General features: G+C 47.9%; 1 protein-coding gene across 1 annotated transcript; it reads right to left on the bottom strand.

Annotated features, from left to right (window-relative positions):
• Positions 1 to 2,044: 2,044 nt before the first annotated feature.
• SAV1 (salvador family WW domain containing protein 1) lies at positions 2,045 to 16,229 on the bottom strand. The gene is made up of 5 exons (XM_063118236.1): positions 16,128 to 16,229; positions 11,028 to 11,471; positions 7,552 to 7,822; positions 4,143 to 4,286; positions 2,045 to 3,220 (listed from the first exon to the last, which is right to left on the bottom strand). The coding sequence occupies exons 1-5, from the start codon at positions 16,219 to 16,221 to the stop codon at positions 3,019 to 3,021; spliced, it is 1,155 nt and encodes a 384-aa protein (XP_062974306.1). The 5' UTR covers positions 16,222 to 16,229; the 3' UTR covers positions 2,045 to 3,018.
• Between the last annotated feature and the right edge of the window lie 723 nt (positions 16,230 to 16,952).

The following is a 16,952-nucleotide window of genomic DNA, read 5'->3' as shown; positions in this document are numbered from 1 at the left end:
CCCCTGTGACCTGCCTTGTTGGTCCCTGACCCTTGGCTGGTTGGCCACTGTGCGAACAGAGTGCTGGACTAGATGGACCCTTGGTCAGATCCAGCATCAGGGCTCTTCTGATGTTCTCCCGCCCATCATGTGTTGAACACTCTGAGCAGCGTCTTGTTTCCTGGTGCATCCTTCTTGCCTTCCTCTGGAACTGCAGGCTGTAGGTGCCTGCTACCTTCTCTGGAGAAAAGATGTGCACCTGCACAGGTGAGGCCCTTTCCCAAGGAACAAAATGAGTTTGTCATGAGGCTGTGAATCACCTGTACTAAACAGGGTTTACTCTTAACCGCCAGCACCAGCTTAAATCGATGGTATCTCACAAATTGTTCTTTAAATTCTCTGGTTTCAAAAGCAGTTTACAATGAGGCATGATGGTACATGGGCTGCTATTCAAGAAAAGGGACTTATAAAATGGTTTCATTCTACTTTAGAGCCTGATTTCCATTCCTCAGGCCAAACCCCCAACTGCAGTTAAAAGTTCTAAACCTGCTAGAACCTTTAAACGATGGTCACTGCATGTTCCCAGGCCTTAGAAAATGATTTTAATCATATTATTTCATTTTGAAAGTAACATCCACTACAGATGCTTACTATTTCTGTCAGCTGAAAACAACCATGTGCAATTTTGACAGGGAAAGCAGTAACTTTTATTGTACTTTTAATGAGGGAAGGTCCCTAGAGTAGAGTAACCACTTAGAATCGTAGCAGAGTTGGAAGGGGCCTACAAGGCCATCGAGTCCAACCCCCGCTCAATGCAGGAATCCACCTTAAAGCATACTTGACAGATGGTTGTCCAGCTGCCTCTTGAAGGCCTCTAGGGTGGGAGAGCCCACAACCTCCCTAGGTAACTGATTCCATTGTCGTACTGCTCTAACAGTCAGGAAGTATTTCCTGATGTCCAGCTGGATTCTGGCTTCCTTGAACTTGAGCCCATTATTCCGTGGCCTGCACTCTGGGAGGATCGAGAAGAGATCCTGGCCCTCCTCTGTGTGACAACCTTTTAAGTATTTGAAGAGAACTATCATGTCTCCCCTCTGCAAGGTTTCCACAGTTCTTAACCCTCTGCAAGGTTTCCACGGTTCATCCTGTCCTACACACATACAAGGTAAAGGTTGGAAGGCAAACTCGTCACTCAAAAACAATGAGCATTGTCTGATTGGAGCGATTCATTCCAGAACCCTGCCTTTTTTATGTGCACACACCTTGTGAGAAATGGCTTCCAACCCTCATTGCATCCACTCTGGTTAAAGAAAACAAAGCAGAGTAGGACTAAATGGTAAATTCTCCAAATGGAGGGAAGTAAATCGTGTGGGACCCACAGGGAAGCAGTATTGGGACCAATTCTTTTCAACCAGGAGCATCTTCCAGTTGATCTGGGACTGTTTAAGCTTGGAAAAAAGGAGGCTCAGAGGAGACCTGATAGAGGCGTACAAAATTATGCACAGTATCGAGATAGTAGATAGGGAAACATTTTTCTCCCTCTCCCATAATACTAGAAGCCAATGGGGTCCCTCCGATGAAGCTGATTGGTGGGAGAGTCAGGACAGATAAAACAGCCTTCCTCAACCTGGGGCGCTCCAGATGTGTTGGACTGCATCTCCCAGAATGCCCCAGCCAGCTCTCTGGCTGGGGCATTCTGGGAGTTGTAGTCCAACACATCTGGAGCGCCCCAGGTTGAGGAAGGCCGAGATAAAAGGAAGCACTTCTTCACACAGCGCATAGTTAAAACTATGGCATTCACTACCACGATGTAGTGAGGGCCACCAATTTGGATGGCTTTCAAAGGGGGCTGGATAAATACCTGGAGGAGAAGGCTATCCATGGCTAATAGTCCTGATCTCCAGTAGCAGAAACAGCTACTGGGGAACATGGGCGGGAGGGTGCTGTTGCACCATCTCCTGCTGGTGGGGCCCCAGTCAACAGTTGGCCACTGTGTGAACAGAATGCTGGACTAGACGGACCCTTGGCCTGATGCAGCAGGGCTCCTCTGATGTTCACTCACAAATTTAAACAAAAACAATTTTTATTTGACTGTTGAGATTTACAGGACATAGATGATAGAGACATTTTTCCTGAGGAGGACCCATGAACAACACTGCAGGATGACATGTGAAACAAGATGTGGGAGAGGTGCCCTGGAGCCTTGGATCCGAAGATGACTGTTCCACGAGACCGCTTTTGCAAAAAAACGGTCATGGCAAGGCTTAATTCAAATGGCCAGGGCATTCCTTCAACTACTTCCCAACCCAGAAGTCACAGTCCACTCTCTTAAGCATTGGCTCAAACCTGTTATCTCTTTGGAAGAGCTTCAAGTCTATAAATGGCTCCTGCCCACCTGCGCATAGCATTCACTCTTGACAGAATAGCCCAGGGTAGACCGGTGGCAAATCGGAACTACGCTTAACAGTCAAATTAAGGCAGTCATTTGTTCAGTGCACGGGTCCAACAGAAAACTATCTCGCAATGCTGTTAATAAAAAGATCAACGTGGCAGTTTTACTTGTTAAAGCTTGAACCCCACAGCTGATCTGCAGCCGAAGAACAGCCTCCTTTCCCCCTGGACACAAGAAGGACCTACGGGAGTGTCTGCTGTACAGTGGGAATTAGGATCTTTTAAAGTTTCTCTCCTCGATCTTCAGGACGTTCCTTACAATGACATTTATCATTTGAAAAATAAATTTTGTTTCTCCAAGGTACAACCGGTTGCTAGAAAAGAGACACCAGACAAAATAACAATAATGTGTCGTTTGCCTCTACGCTGGCTCTCAGAATAAGAAACTAACTTCTTTATACAATATAACAAACATCTTTTGTATTCAATAAACATGATACACAAAGAAGATAATTACAAAAGGTGCAAGATCAACAGAGAAGCTGCCTTTTTAACCAAAGCACTTTTTGTTCAGGATGCTGAAGAGCGTGAAGAGTCCCTTAACATCCCAGAAGCCCTCCTCAGAGTCTGCTGTGGAAGAGAGGAAGCCTAGAAGTTCTTGCCGTGCTGCTGAGCGTACCGTTGCTGCCTTTGCTTGCGATGCTCCAGTTCCGTGAGAAGCGCTTGCCGGTATGCCTCGTACAGCTTCACTATCCGCTCCAGTTCCTTCATGAAGAGGAGCTTCAGCATCCCCTGATACGTATCCAGGTCAGCCAACTGGAAGAGTTCCCACTTCAAGATGTGGTCGTATCTGTTGCAAAATGCAAGGGGATACGTGGAGCAAACACGTAATGAAAGCAAGAGTTAATGCCATTTAGCATGTTAATTGAAGATTTTAATCCCTATGGAACACGACAATCAAATCAACACAGTTAATTTTTCTATTATAACACCACTTGTTTCTGGAAGAGGGAACAGTCCTTTAAGCTAGTTTGGATAACCACCCAATAATAGTCTACGGCTTGGGTCCAGCTTATCTGAAAGACCGTATTCTCCTGCTCGTCCTCTTGTGATCTTCAGGGGAGGCCCGTCTCTCAGTCCCACCACCATCACAGGCACGCTTGGTGGGAACGCGGGAGAGGGCCTTCTCGGTGGCTGCCCCAGGGTTCTGGAATGCCCTTCCCAGGAAAGCCCTGGTGTGCTTCCAGAGGCAGGCCAAAACTTTCTTGTTCCGGCTGGCCTTTGGGGAGTAGTCTGGACCACTGTTTATGTGTTGTTTATATATTGGTTGTTGTTTTTTTAAAGTCATATTTTAAATGTCTTTAAGGGTGTTAATATTGTAGCATGTTTAATTATCTTTTTAATTTTTGTATATCTCTATCTGTTTTAACTATACATGTTTTAATTTGTAAAGCTGCCTTGAGCCCCAGTATTGTGGGGAAAGGCGGGCATTAATATGTCCACTAATTTTCTGTTCCAAACTAACTTCTTGTTCTGAACAGAAATGTAATCCTTTAGTTACTGGGTGGATTAAAAAATGGTATGGGGTAGATTAGAAAATAAATAAAATACATTAATAAAAATATCCCACTTCAAACAAACCCCGTTCTGAACCCATTCAGCACCTCTCAAGCAAAAACACGAACAGCCTCTTGTGTCAGTCAAGGAACGAATTACTGTTGGGCACAGAACAATCAACCGTCACAGACAACAGAGAACAGCTTAATGCTCACTTCACCGGAGCCCTGGCATAGACCTGCAGCCAGTCAGGGATCTCTGCCGTGTGGTAGGGATTCGCAGGCACGAGGATAGGCTGGCTTCTCTCGGTTTGCTGGGGTTGATAGGTCACTGGAGGAGGCTGATCGTAGCGAGGAACACTGCACAGGGACACAGCCAAGAGCAAATGCCAGTGACTTCATTCCACATTCAACACGGCAACACATTTCTTAGCTTAAGGCAGCCTTCTCCAACCTCAGGCCCTGCAGACGTGACGGACAACAACGCCCACAATCCTGCAGCCGAGTGCTGGCGGGGGTGGTGGTTGTGGGAGTTGTAGCCCAACACATCTGCAGGGCATTAGGCTGAGGAAGGCTGACCAATGGGGCACCAGCTCTTGGGACCCATGAAGCAGCACTGCAGCTTGTGGGTGCCTGCAGCTGTTTGCTGGCATTGCTGGCGTAGGAAGGGAAGAGCCTGCCTCCAGGGACAGCAGCAGTGCCAATGAAAAACGTCCCACACAGGACAATTAGCCGTTCAAGAGGACACCAGTGCCTAGCCTCTAGGCAGATGTTCCCCCGGTGCTGGATTCGGCGTTCTTTCGAGGCTCTCCAAGTATTTCCAAAGATCTTTTTGTTTTGGCAAACGGTTACTGACTGAGGCAAATGTTGCTTTACGAGCACAGTTTAAACTGCCTGTTAATGACTCTAGACCTATCTGTTTACACGAGAAGGCCTTGCAATGCTTCTGTAAGATGCACACGTACAGTGCTAAGGTCGCCCACGGTTGTGGGGCAGTCACCAAGAACCTTTCCGTGCTAAGATCACACTCCCAAATCAGTAAAATTCAAATGAGAACCAAGTCCATATGCATATTCATTTCACAGGAACCGTTTCCTGCAATGGGGACTAAGCATTTGGACTGGATTGTTCGGGCTTCTAACCAGGTTTCCTAACATTCCAGCTTGAGCCACCAAAAGCGAACCACAAGCAGCCCCCCCCCCCCAATTCTGAGAGGCTTGTGCAATTCCAAGTGTGAATGGAATTTCATAACACCAATACCCTGAGCACGAGTGCTGCTCTGAGTGCCAACACTGGCCTGAAGCACAGGAGATAAGTGAAGCCAGTACTGGGTCTGGAGACCTCATTCAATCCCTGCTCAAGCTCACTAGTTAGAATTTGAGGGATTCTTTTTCCAGTTATATTTACTGCATTTGCATACTGAGAACAGTGACCTACTCCACAAGGTGGTAGCACTTTGAATATGCCAGAAAGAACAGGAGTAAAAAGGTTTCCAAAAGAGATTCTTCAGAAAACCATGTTTTCGTAGAAGAGAAGCAAGAGGCGAGTATATAAGACACTCTGACCTGTAATTTCCAGTTTCTCAGCTACTACGTTCTATTCAGGGGTGCAGGGATGGGGAGCGAAGGCAGGACACAGAATAACGGGCTCAAGTTTAAGAAAGCCAGATTCTGGCTGGACATCAGGAAAAACTTCCTGACTGTTAGAGCAGTACGACCATGGGACCAGTTACCTAGGGAGGTGGTGGGCTCTCCCACACTAGAGGCCTTCTGGACAACCATCTGTCAAGGATGCTGTAGGGTGGATTCCTGCATTGAGCAGGGGGTTGGACTCGATGGCGTTACATGCCCCTTCCAACACTACTATTCGATGATTCTATGATATTGGAGGCTCAATTCCATGGGGTTAGCTATGCAACTCTTTAGGAGGGCCTCCCATATACCTGAAATAGTTCTCTATTGTCAACCAAGTACAGAACCAGATTCCAGAGGTCAACCCATCTTTAGATACAAAGGCACTTTGAAAGCCCACCTCAAAGCATGAATTATCAATCATTGGGAGCTTATTGTATCAGACAGACTTGGGTGGAGATGTCTGGTGCCACAAAGCTTATCTGTGTTTGAAAGGTGACATGCTCAACCTTGGCAGGATAAGAGAATGTCTTAGTCCCAATACCAGGAATTCCATCACTCGTATTAACAGCAACACACCTGTATTATAAGCAGAAGTGTTTGCCAGTCTAGGACTAGACACGTATTATGTGTAAGACGCCATGAAAACAAAAGGATTTAAAGGGACAGTGGCTCTATCCACCTGTGCTGTGGCAACTACATACCAACCATGTGTTGTACACTGCTATCAACCACTCTCAATAAACTCTCCCAATGCAGATGTGAAGTTTTAGGGTTAGTGATCTGATGTTTTGTGTTCATTTGTGCATTAGAAACCACTGAAGGTGCCTACTATGTGCTAGCAGTAAGGCAATTCATTATCTTACAGCGTAATCCTTTAGGTTTCTACTCAGAAGTCTGTCCCATTGAGTTCAATAGGGCTCACAAACGAGCTAATTTGACCCTTCTGGCACTCCACAGCATCTCTGGTGGCCATTTTCTATATAGTAGGTTTTTGGTGGGCGGCCCTGAATTTCAGGGGATGGCGGGGGCTGCATGGGGTCCACATGTTGCCTGTCATGGGCTGAGCCCATGATTCCTTCAAGAGAACATCTTTTGCTTCATCCTAGGGAGAGGGAGTGGGAGTCCTTTGTGTCCGAAAAGGGAGTAGCAAGTAAAATGCTAAGGCCGCGCTGGACAAGAAGCGCCTAGCATCTGGTAACGCCTCCTGGGGCTGGTACCCGGAAGAGTAACAAGTTGCAGCTGTGCAATATTTGGGAGCATTCCCTCCTCCCTTTGGGAGAGGTGTGGGTTGCTAAGGGGTTTTGATTGGTCAAGGTGGGCCTGGGGACAAGGGGGTCCCAGAAAGGGATAAAAAGCCTAGGCACCTGTGGTTGTCAGGAGTCCAGCGTGTGCGTGGTGAGTTACAGCATCCAGGCCGGGCCAGCTGGATGGCGGAAGCTCCACGCGGCCGCTGAGGGAAAGAGTCTTAGTTTGAGTGCGTAAAGCCAAGTCGGAGTGAGCAACAAGAGGTTGAGTGCAGAGTTAAATGTTTGTTATGTTTTAGTCTAGGTTTGGATACAAGTGGGCAAAGGACCCTGCCGGAGTTACGGCTGGTAGGTGGTTAAGTGGGGAGTGAGTGCGAATTCTATTGGCTTGTGCGTGTAAATGGGGAGGGTAAGGTATTAGTCCCTGCTGTCCTACGTGTGTTATTCCTTTGTCCGTGTTTTTCCCCCCAAACCTCTTACGTGTTTACCTTAATGTGTGGACCCTTACGGAAGTGTGTAGTTTGAAGAATAAAAGTGTTTGGTCCCTATTTCTGGAATGTGGTGTTGTTTCCTTGAGAACCTAGGCTACAAAGGGTTAACACGCGGCAGCAAAGGGGCGTGTGCCTGGGCTGGCTGAGTCAGGCCCCCCTTCTCCGGCCGGGGAATCACTGAGTCAAACAGAGCGATTCCACCGCATTGCCCACCTCACGCTGAAATCCCCAAGTGAAAAGCCCACGAACACCTTACCTGGGGGCACAAGGGTGTTTGTACTGCGCTCTTTTGTTGATATGGTCGACGTAGTACACTCCGAACTCGGCGGACTCCACACGTTCCCACCCTGGAGGCAGCCCCTCTCGCTCAAGCGGGTGGCTCCAGTGTGTTGTGTTAGTGTTGTGGTCTATGTAGTATTTTCTTCCTCTAAGAGTCCAGTCCACTGACCAGCCAGGAGGGAGAGGTAAATCTTCTGAACTGTGGTTTGTTAAGTTTCCTAATGATGTAGCAGCTATTCTTCCAATGCCTGGAAAGCCCCCAAACAGGAGATCAGTGAAGCAGACAGTCTTTAACAGGCTGGTTACAACATTACACAATTTCTTTCCTCAGAAAGGCAGAAGCAGATTTTCATCGGCTCCATAACATGCCTCCTCTCCACGTCTAGATTTATAGTTTTCTCTCACAAACATTCCTGCCTTTCTATGCAAGCCACATGCTCCTTTTACTTCCACAAGCTGATGGGCGTTGGCTAGTTAAGTTAAAAGTATTCCATCACACCATATGACTACTAAATCCTGGTCCAAGAGTTACTTTAGTGCGTATCTCTGCACTTACACTTCGGGCACAGAACAGCACAGAACTGTCCTTGAAGGACAACTTTCTAAAGCTCTCCTGGAAGGAAGAGTGATGCTAATGAAGGTTAAAGCGTGAGCTTTAACAGGTAACAGGTATGCAAAGCTAAATACTTGGTTGAGCAGCTGAAAAAGCAGTATTAAAACAAATTTAAACTGGGGAGGTATGGCATGTTTTCACTTTGCTTACAGTGATTTCATAATAGGACTGCTTATCTGGAGACAGAAAGATTCTTGACTGTGGAATCTATTTTCAAAAATGCCAGAGAACAAATCCTGGAATCAAAGACTTGAGAGTTCAGACCCAGGCTTCCAAGAAATTTGAGATAGAGGATGGAAGCTACCGTGTCTGAACCAAGCCCTGCCTACATATGACTTCTCAGCCAGAGATGAGATTTCTAAGGAACATCAGAAACTGCGTCATACAGAGTCAGAGCCACTGGTCTATCTCTAGCCCACTAATGCCTGCTCTGAATGGCAGCGACACTCCAAACTTATCAGGCAGAGACGGGGGTCTTACCCATCATGCACTGCCTGCTCCTTTTTACTGGAGATGCCAGAGCTGAGCCTGCAGACCATGCACTCTACCAGTTTCAATGGGAGAGGAGTAAGATTAATGGAGCCCACAGAAAACAGATGGAAACGATTTGACCAGTGGAGCTGGTATTTTGCACCCCGGCTCTGAACGAGAGCAAGGCCTGGCTGGCTGAAGTTTCCCAGGAGAAGATAACGAGGACGGAAAGGGACTGATTATACAGGCACAGCAGAGAAGTCCCAGACTTGCTGGTCTTGTCTGGTTGACAACGAGGAGCCGACCAAGTCCTGAAGACCACAGGACAGCTTTCCAAGGAGAAACTTGTATCTGCCAACGGGTGGAAGAAAGGGGGAGGGCCTCTCTGCACGGCCTGCCAATTTGGAGGGAAGACAGAAGAGGAAAAGAGCCAGATCCCCTGTCAAAACATTATCGCTGACTGGAAGGGTGAATAATATATATGCACAAGACATGTCTACGCCCCTGGATGTGCTTCAAGAGAATTGGGGAGGGGAGGGGGCAGCTATCACATATCACGCACTCCAAAACTCTCCACTCAGTTGAGCCATCAATACAGCCATGTGAAACATATGAGTCAGTGCAGCGATGTTGACAGATGTTGCCTCTTGGTGAGGATAGAGGTGGGTGTTCAGATGTCCAGCATTGGGACAGGATTCCGCGGCACTTGAGCAACAGGGTAAGTGCCTAACCTAGGGTATGATGAGATCTGCCATTCTTCCTTTAGTATGCCATTCCTTCAGAATAGACATACGATTTCAGTTCCCGCTGACTCAAATACAAGCGCTTCAGCCAATGCTGAAAGGAATAGCAATCTGCCCAGATCCTCTCAAAGATGGAAGTTCCTTTTTCTCAGAGTGGTTTGCCCAACTCCAGTCTCAAGTGGGAGAACAGGAAGCAGGGCACCCTTCACTGAGATGCTCTGAGGAAGCGGCAGCATTATTTGTGGCTTGCTTTTCTCCTCTCTCCCATAACGTAATGCTTTCAAGCCTCAGTACTAACCATGGCAACTGGCCAGGCCAGCAGCTTCCGAATCCACTGCCACAGCCAGGCCACCAGGCCACGCACACTACCACGTGCCCACCGGCAGAAACCCCAGTGAACCAGACTCTGCCTAGCTCTCCAAAACTTCTCTCTAGCCAATCAGTGCGGGGGAAGGGGGGCAGATTAATAGGGGCCACAAGGAAACAGATGGGAACTATTTGGTCTGTAGACCTGATACTCCCAACTGCTGACTAAATAAGCCATAGACACCAAGTATAATTCCTTAAGCAAACCAAGATGAGATTTACATAAGTCAAATGTGCAAACATTTAATGGACCACAGCACACAAACAGCCTCGCTTTGAAGCTAGCTCAGCCTCTTTTCTAATAAAAAGCCTTCTGCAAGAAACCCGTTTCTTTCTCAAAACAGAGTTTCATACTTGAGGTCAGTAACCCCAAAGTCTTGACATTCTTCCCTGCATATTTATTTTTTCCCCCTCTGCAAAACGCACAAGACAACTGATTGGCCGCAATGTATTCCATAATCAGGAAGTTATGAAAAAATGTTATATGCTTACATATGAATTCGTTTACATTATAGCAGAAATGCCACACTTTAAAGTTGTAGCGTCTTTATGATATGACCAGTACTGTGATTTCACAAATGATACTCGAGAATTCACTGTGTCTGATGAACTTCCTGCTGTAAACGCAAGGAAGCCACATGAAAAATGTGATTCGGAATGCTGTCACGCCCAGAAACAATTACATTCCCAAGGCAAACATCTGATGTTGCCTTGTTCTTTCGAGAAGGCCTTTTTTTTCAGATCCAAGGCCAAGCGCCCCCCTCACTCTTTCATGCTGAGATATAAAATTGCCAGTTTTCTGAGGAAACCTTATGACGACACCCAACATTTCAACTATATCCATCAGGCATTTGTGTTTTCCTTTCTCTTCTCTTCCAGAACACAAAATGGCAAATGTGAAAACGACGCCTGGAATTCTTCCTAGAGAAGACCATACATACTAATTATTCCTCATTTAGGAATCCCGCCCTTCCCACTGCCTCACTTCAAGGTGGCAGACAACCTGGCCTCCTCTCGCACAGAAGGGCCTCCTGGAACTTGTGATTCCTCTCACTTTACAATGCTGCCCTACACAGACCGATAGTCTAGCTCTCTGCAAAATAGCCTGGGTGTTCACACACTAGGTAAAGCATTCCGAATGTCACCAGGAAGGATGATCCAGCAACACCAGGAAGGGATGCAGAACATTACACCGCTGCCATTATTACTCAAACTACAACAATTGTGCTTCATGACTGGAAATCCTGGACCAGCACTTGCCTGAACTATGCCTTCCCTGATTCTGTGACATCCTTTGTATGAGGTCCGTGTTATGTTCATAGTATCGATATTCCTCCTGCACAGGATCTCCCAGCTGGGGCCGCCTTTGACCATTATAGAAGTGGTCGTAATAGCAACGGGATCCAGTATCTCCATTCTCATGGACGGAGTTGGCCTCTGTCAAAAAGGACTGCGAAGATAAGCCATATTCCCGGGGGACCTCGGCCAAGCTCCTGGCAAGGTAGGAAGGGGCAGAGAGCCGGTTGCTTTCGCGCCTCACTATCTCATGAGGAGGCCTCTGCACTGGAGTCCTAAGGAAGCTCTGGTTTCTGGAAACGGCGCCATCCCCACCCGCTGAGTAGGCAGAAGAACCCAGGTCTGGAAGGCAGAGATCTGTTCGTCTTGGAATGGTTGGACCATGGCGGATGAATGAAGGCATCAGATCTGTAATAGAGTATTGCAGTCAAAACAAACACGGGGAACTCGGAATATTTAAAGCTCTCCACCCATACAAAGTAGGCATGTTATTTGATTAAAAATAAAGACAGGAAAACAACCCCCAGCCTCACACCTGTAGTTCCTTACACATATTATTATTATTTGTATCCCGCCTTTTGCCCAATGCTGGGCCTCGAGGCGGCCTTACAAAGTTTAAAACATATATGGGGGGGGGGGGGCGCGCAGCGAACAAAACCATAAACTTTTAAAATACACAACAAAATTATAAGACATTAACATAGATGGAGGGCCAGATTATTCTCCAAAGGCCTGCTGGAACAAAAAAGTTTTAGCCTGCTTCCGAGAGCCCATCAAGGAGGGAGCCAGCCTAGCTTCCCCGGGAAGAGAGTTCCAGAGCACCGGAGCAGCCACCGAGAAGGCCCTCTCCCATGTTCCCACCAAGCGCGCCTGTGAAGATGGTGGGATTGAAAGAAGGCCTTCTCCAGAAGATCTCAAAGCACGGGCAGGCTCATAAGGGAGAATACGGTCTTTCAAACATAAAGGAAACTTCAACAGCCACACAGTTTTAGGATGCTTTTAGGATGTTTTATCAATGTATACTATGTTTTTAATCAGTATTTTATACTTGCTGTTGTTCCCCGCCTCGATCAAAATGGAGGCAGGTAAGAAATAAAATTATTATTATTGCGCAGGACTAAGGGCACTATTGAAGGAAGGAACTGCATGGCGTTTAAGATATTTGATGCATTTACATACATCAAGTGATTCTACAATCCAAGACCTCAGCAAGGATTCATGCCACTTTAGCCTGAAGGCAATTCTATACACTCCTACAAGCTTTAAAATCCATTTCGCTTCATCTTCATGTATAAGAGGAACGAAGAACAGGCAAATGAACACCATGGCTAGGGGCAAAAGGCAAATGCTCCATTGCGACAGGATGAATGTCGATAAAATACGCATGCACATGCCAAAGGTTACATTTGTGGGTAATTCAAAAATAGAACGTATACTTTTGATTCATGTGTAATCATGGTCTAGCTAGATACTAGATGGTTACGCTGTAGAGAAAGCCCTAAAGACTTCCTGCTGCGTGCACATTCACTATTGTGTATAAGGCACTTGTAACCATTGCCTCCACATAATGATTTATTATTCCACCTTAAATTCAGTAAAACAAGTAGCATGAAACTACTTTGCTGAGATACTGGCATGTCACGTCGTTTTGATTTCTATCAAACTGTAAATACTGCTAATGTAATATGGAATGGCCCAGCATACAACAACGATGTAACATTTTGCTTGGGGGTGAGGGAAAGAGAAGATGGGAGCCCACCACAAAACAAATGAGATCAGTTCTTGTGTTACCCGAATATGTGTTACCCATGTTTTTGTCCTATAGAACCTATCAGTTCTAAGCTTCATGAGAGGTTCTCTCAAGATTCTTGGAAAAATCCCCAAGAACTTCTCAAACCCTCTAGGGCAGCCTTCCTCAACCTGGGGCGCTCCAGATGTGTTGGACTGCATCTCCCAGAATGCCCCAGCTGGGGCATTCTGGGAGTTGTAGTCCAACACATCTGGAGCGCCCCAGGTTGAGGAAGGCTGCTCTAGGGGTTGGTGCCTCCAACATTGCACCCACGGCCACCGTGGTGCCTTAAGATAGCTCCTTTAGTGCCTGCCAGAGCCCTTGTCTTTCCTGATTTTTATTTTAGAATTTAAAAATTAATTTTAAAAATGGGAGGCCTGCATGCCAAAATGTCTCTGGACATGGATAGAAATAAAATAAAAAATGGTGCGTGGTTGAAGTTCAGAGCTTCGTTCTGATGTGATGTCTGGTTTTGTGTGTGTGCCTGTGGGGATGCTTCTTTCTATGGGGATGTTTCTGTTTATGGAAATTAGTATTTTGTTCTGCTTTGTTGGGAGAAATATATGATTTGACATTTAGGACTCTGACCTTACCTCTGCCTTGCGTTCAGTTATTTGGCTGAGTTACTTCTCTTTGAGCCTTATTTATTTATTACACTTATATACCACCCCCCACCCCCCATAGCTAGAGCTCTCTGGGCGGTTTACAGAAATTCTAAAATTGAGATAAAAACAAGTATACAAAATTTAAAATTCTAAAATGCAGAACATACATACATAAAGCATTAAAAACCATTAAAAATAAACATGTGGGTGATTAAGATGTGCTGCCATATGCCTGGGCAAAGAGGAACGTCTTATCAGTTTGCCTCCTGTGAAATGTGCTGGAGCAGAAAACTGGAGATTTAAATGAGTGGTTTTGAAGCTTAGCCACCCCCCCCCACCCCCACCCCCCTTTCTTGCATTCGGATTCTTGGGCAAGTTACTTTTCTTTAGCCTCACTAATTTGCTTTCCGGGAAATGGGTGTTTTACAACTGGCCCACTACGGCAGCCCTTTTGCAAGAGTGCTGACAACAGCACATCAGCCCCAAAAGGTTGGTGGATCCTGCTCTAGATGTTTCATTAGACATTATTGCCTCTCTCACAACTTTTCCCCTTTCCATCAGTTTGCCTTGAAACCCACGTAGTGCTAAGGGATGCTCGCAATTCTACCCAAGGTCCTTGACACTTTTTGGGGGAGTCAAATCAACCCTGAACTTACAAATCAGTTCATGGGGTGTGCATGTATCTTGCAGAATTGAACTTGAATCTAATCTCTTGCTTGCCTTGAACCTGAATGAACTAAGCATGAAAACAGCAAATACATAGTTCATTAAGCTCAGGAAGTTCTTTTGAGGGTGGTAAGAAAGGGCTTCTTTCTTTCTTTCTTTCTCCTCCAGCCCTACGGAAGCAGTCAACGGACAAGCTGTTTTCCAAGAAGAGACAGACAAGTGCAGGAGGGGTGTTATTTATATAGAAAAATCTATGTACACAGGGCTTTACAGAGAACAGGTTCCAGGGTTGGTAGCTCCTGTGTCTTCTTTATTTTACTTGTGGTCAGAACACAAACTAGTTTTCTGAGACGAAGAAAAAAAGCTGATCTAACAAAACGGAGGACTAGTTTGAAAATTCTAGCAACATCTCTCAAATGAATGTGATCATTTTTTTCAACTCAGAAAATTCAGATAATCACGGTGAAGTATTCCTTAGAGTAGTGCAGAATTCCAAGAGGTCAGAGAAAGGCCCACAAATGTACTGGTCCCTACCTTTTATCAAGGAGGCTCATCTTACAATCTTGCTAGAGAAGACTAAGGTCTATCAATTTCATTTTGCTGTTTCTATCAAGTCACCTGGAAGCTCACAGGCAGGCTAGGGGACGACAGGGCTTTGTCCTTACCCTCTGAGACTCTGAGGTATACTGCCTCCAAACATGGAGGTTTCACTCAGATGCCATGATTACTAAACTTCTTCTTTCCATGAATGTATCTAACCACTTAAAAAACCTACCTGTGGATGAGGCTCCAGAAGTTAGTTATGCAAGTCCTGAGCCTACTGCCAATCACCTTCAGCTGGGGCCCCAAGTTTTGGAATGGGAGAAAGTCATGATCGTGACTTTATAAAGAGCTACCGTGTTTTCTCTCCCACCCACCTGCCTGGCACGTTTACTCGGAAGGCAATCATTGAGGCTTACTCCCAGGTAAGCGTGCACAGCAGCGTCACCCAACCTGGGGTCCCCCAGGTGTGTTGTTGAGGCCAGTGCATAGAATTAAAGCTGACTTATTCCCCCCCCCCACAAACTAACAGAGTTTAGCAGAACTCTTTTATCCTATTTGCTGCTACTCCACAATCTTGGATGTGGAGCAGTAGACAAATATTGTAAATAAAAATAAATAGCCAAAAACGCTGTAGACCACCCTTCCCCAACTTGGTGCCTTCTAGATGTTCTGGACTACAACTCCCATCACCTCTCTCCCCTGGCCATGCTGGCTGGGGCAGTTGAGAGCTACAGCCCAAAACCTGGACGGGGCCAGGCTAGGGAAGGCTGCTTTAGATCACGATCTCCATAAGAAAGTGCTCCAAACATTTGATCCTGGAGTCTTCTATGGGGTCTACTTTGGAGTAAACATGCTTTGGAGCCAGCTGCCTTTCTGTACCTTTTGAAACTCTTAAGACTTGGAATAAGACTTTGAGGCAGGGATCTAAACGTTTGAGGACTACAGTTCCCATAATCCCTGACCCTTGGCCACGCAGGCTAGGGCTTAGGGAAGACGCAACCCACCTCTCCCCCCCCCCCCCCCGACCCGGTCGAAGATATCGCTTTCTGAGGAGGAGCGACCAGCCTCCCCCTCCATGTCTCTCGTCCTTCCTCTCCCATCAGCCCCAGCCAGGGTGGCCAATGATCAGGAATGCTGGGAGCTGTAGTCCAAAACATCTGAAAGGCACCAAAGTGGTGTTGGTGGGCTTGATCCAGAGCGTTGTAAACACCCCCGAAGGATCGCTGGGAGGCTCCTTTTGGGAAGCCAACGCAACCCATGAGGGGGGCTCCTTCCCCCCCACCCCACCCCCCTCAAAGCCACGAAGTCAGCCCCGCATAAACCGCGGGGGGGGGAGGGGGAGAAAAGGGGGAAGGCCTCCCCGCCCCGCCCCTCGAGGTTTCCGACCATCCCTCAGGCAGCCCCCTCCTCACCCCCACCCCACCCCACCCCCTTCCCTTCCCCGGTCGGGGCTCAACTCACTGCGGAGCAAGGGGCTGGTCTCCTTGATCACGTACTTGCCCTGCACCTCGCCGGGTTTGGAGAGCTCGGCGCGCGTCTTCTTCCGGGACAGCATCCCCCTCCCCTCCCCTCCCCTCCCCCCGCCGCCCCCTCCTCACAGCGGCCGGAGGAGCCTCCGCCGACCGGGAGCCCCCCAGCAGCAGCCCTCCCGCTCGGGCTCCATGGCCGTCGCTTCGCCTCACACCCCGTCCGGAGCACCACTTCCCTCCCCCCCTCCCTCCTGTGAGGGGCGGGCAGGCGCCACACGCTCCTCTTCCCCCCCCTCACAGACGACGGACTGGCTCCACTTCCCGCCTTCCGCCGCCGCCTCAGCCCCTCACTGACTGACTGACGGGAGGAAGAGCAGCCGCTCTCCGCGCAAAGGACCGTGGGAAGTCAGCGCCCAGAGGCCATAGACGCGGAGGAGGAAAGCACGGCCGCGCCAGGGCAGCCCTGCGACGCGGCGGACGCGGCTCGGCTGCACGGTGGGTGGCGCCCCCTCGCGGCGCGGAGGGGCCTTTTCCCAGGGGAGGGGGGCGTGGAACGCCGCCGCCGCCGCCGCCGCCGCCCTTGGAGTTCCGACGGCGGTTGGACGTACCGTTAGCTCCGCCCCCTCTGCCTTGCCCTGGAATGGGGGGTGGGGAGAGCCGCCGTGCAGCGCGCACCTGGGCACGTGTTATATGCGAATAGGCTTCGACTGTTGATTTAAAAACTTCCTCGTTGGCTTTTGGGTTCCCCCAATCCGCAAGGGATTAAGGGCCCTGCAGTCCTATGCATGTTGAGACAGAAAACGGGCCTAGCGTGGCA

This window comes from Elgaria multicarinata, chromosome 2 (genome assembly GCF_023053635.1).
Source record: "Elgaria multicarinata webbii isolate HBS135686 ecotype San Diego chromosome 2, rElgMul1.1.pri, whole genome shotgun sequence".
In the NCBI taxonomy this organism is placed as follows: Eukaryota; Metazoa; Chordata; class Lepidosauria; order Squamata; family Anguidae; genus Elgaria; species Elgaria multicarinata.
This window is presented reverse-complemented; position numbering and strand designations above follow the sequence as displayed.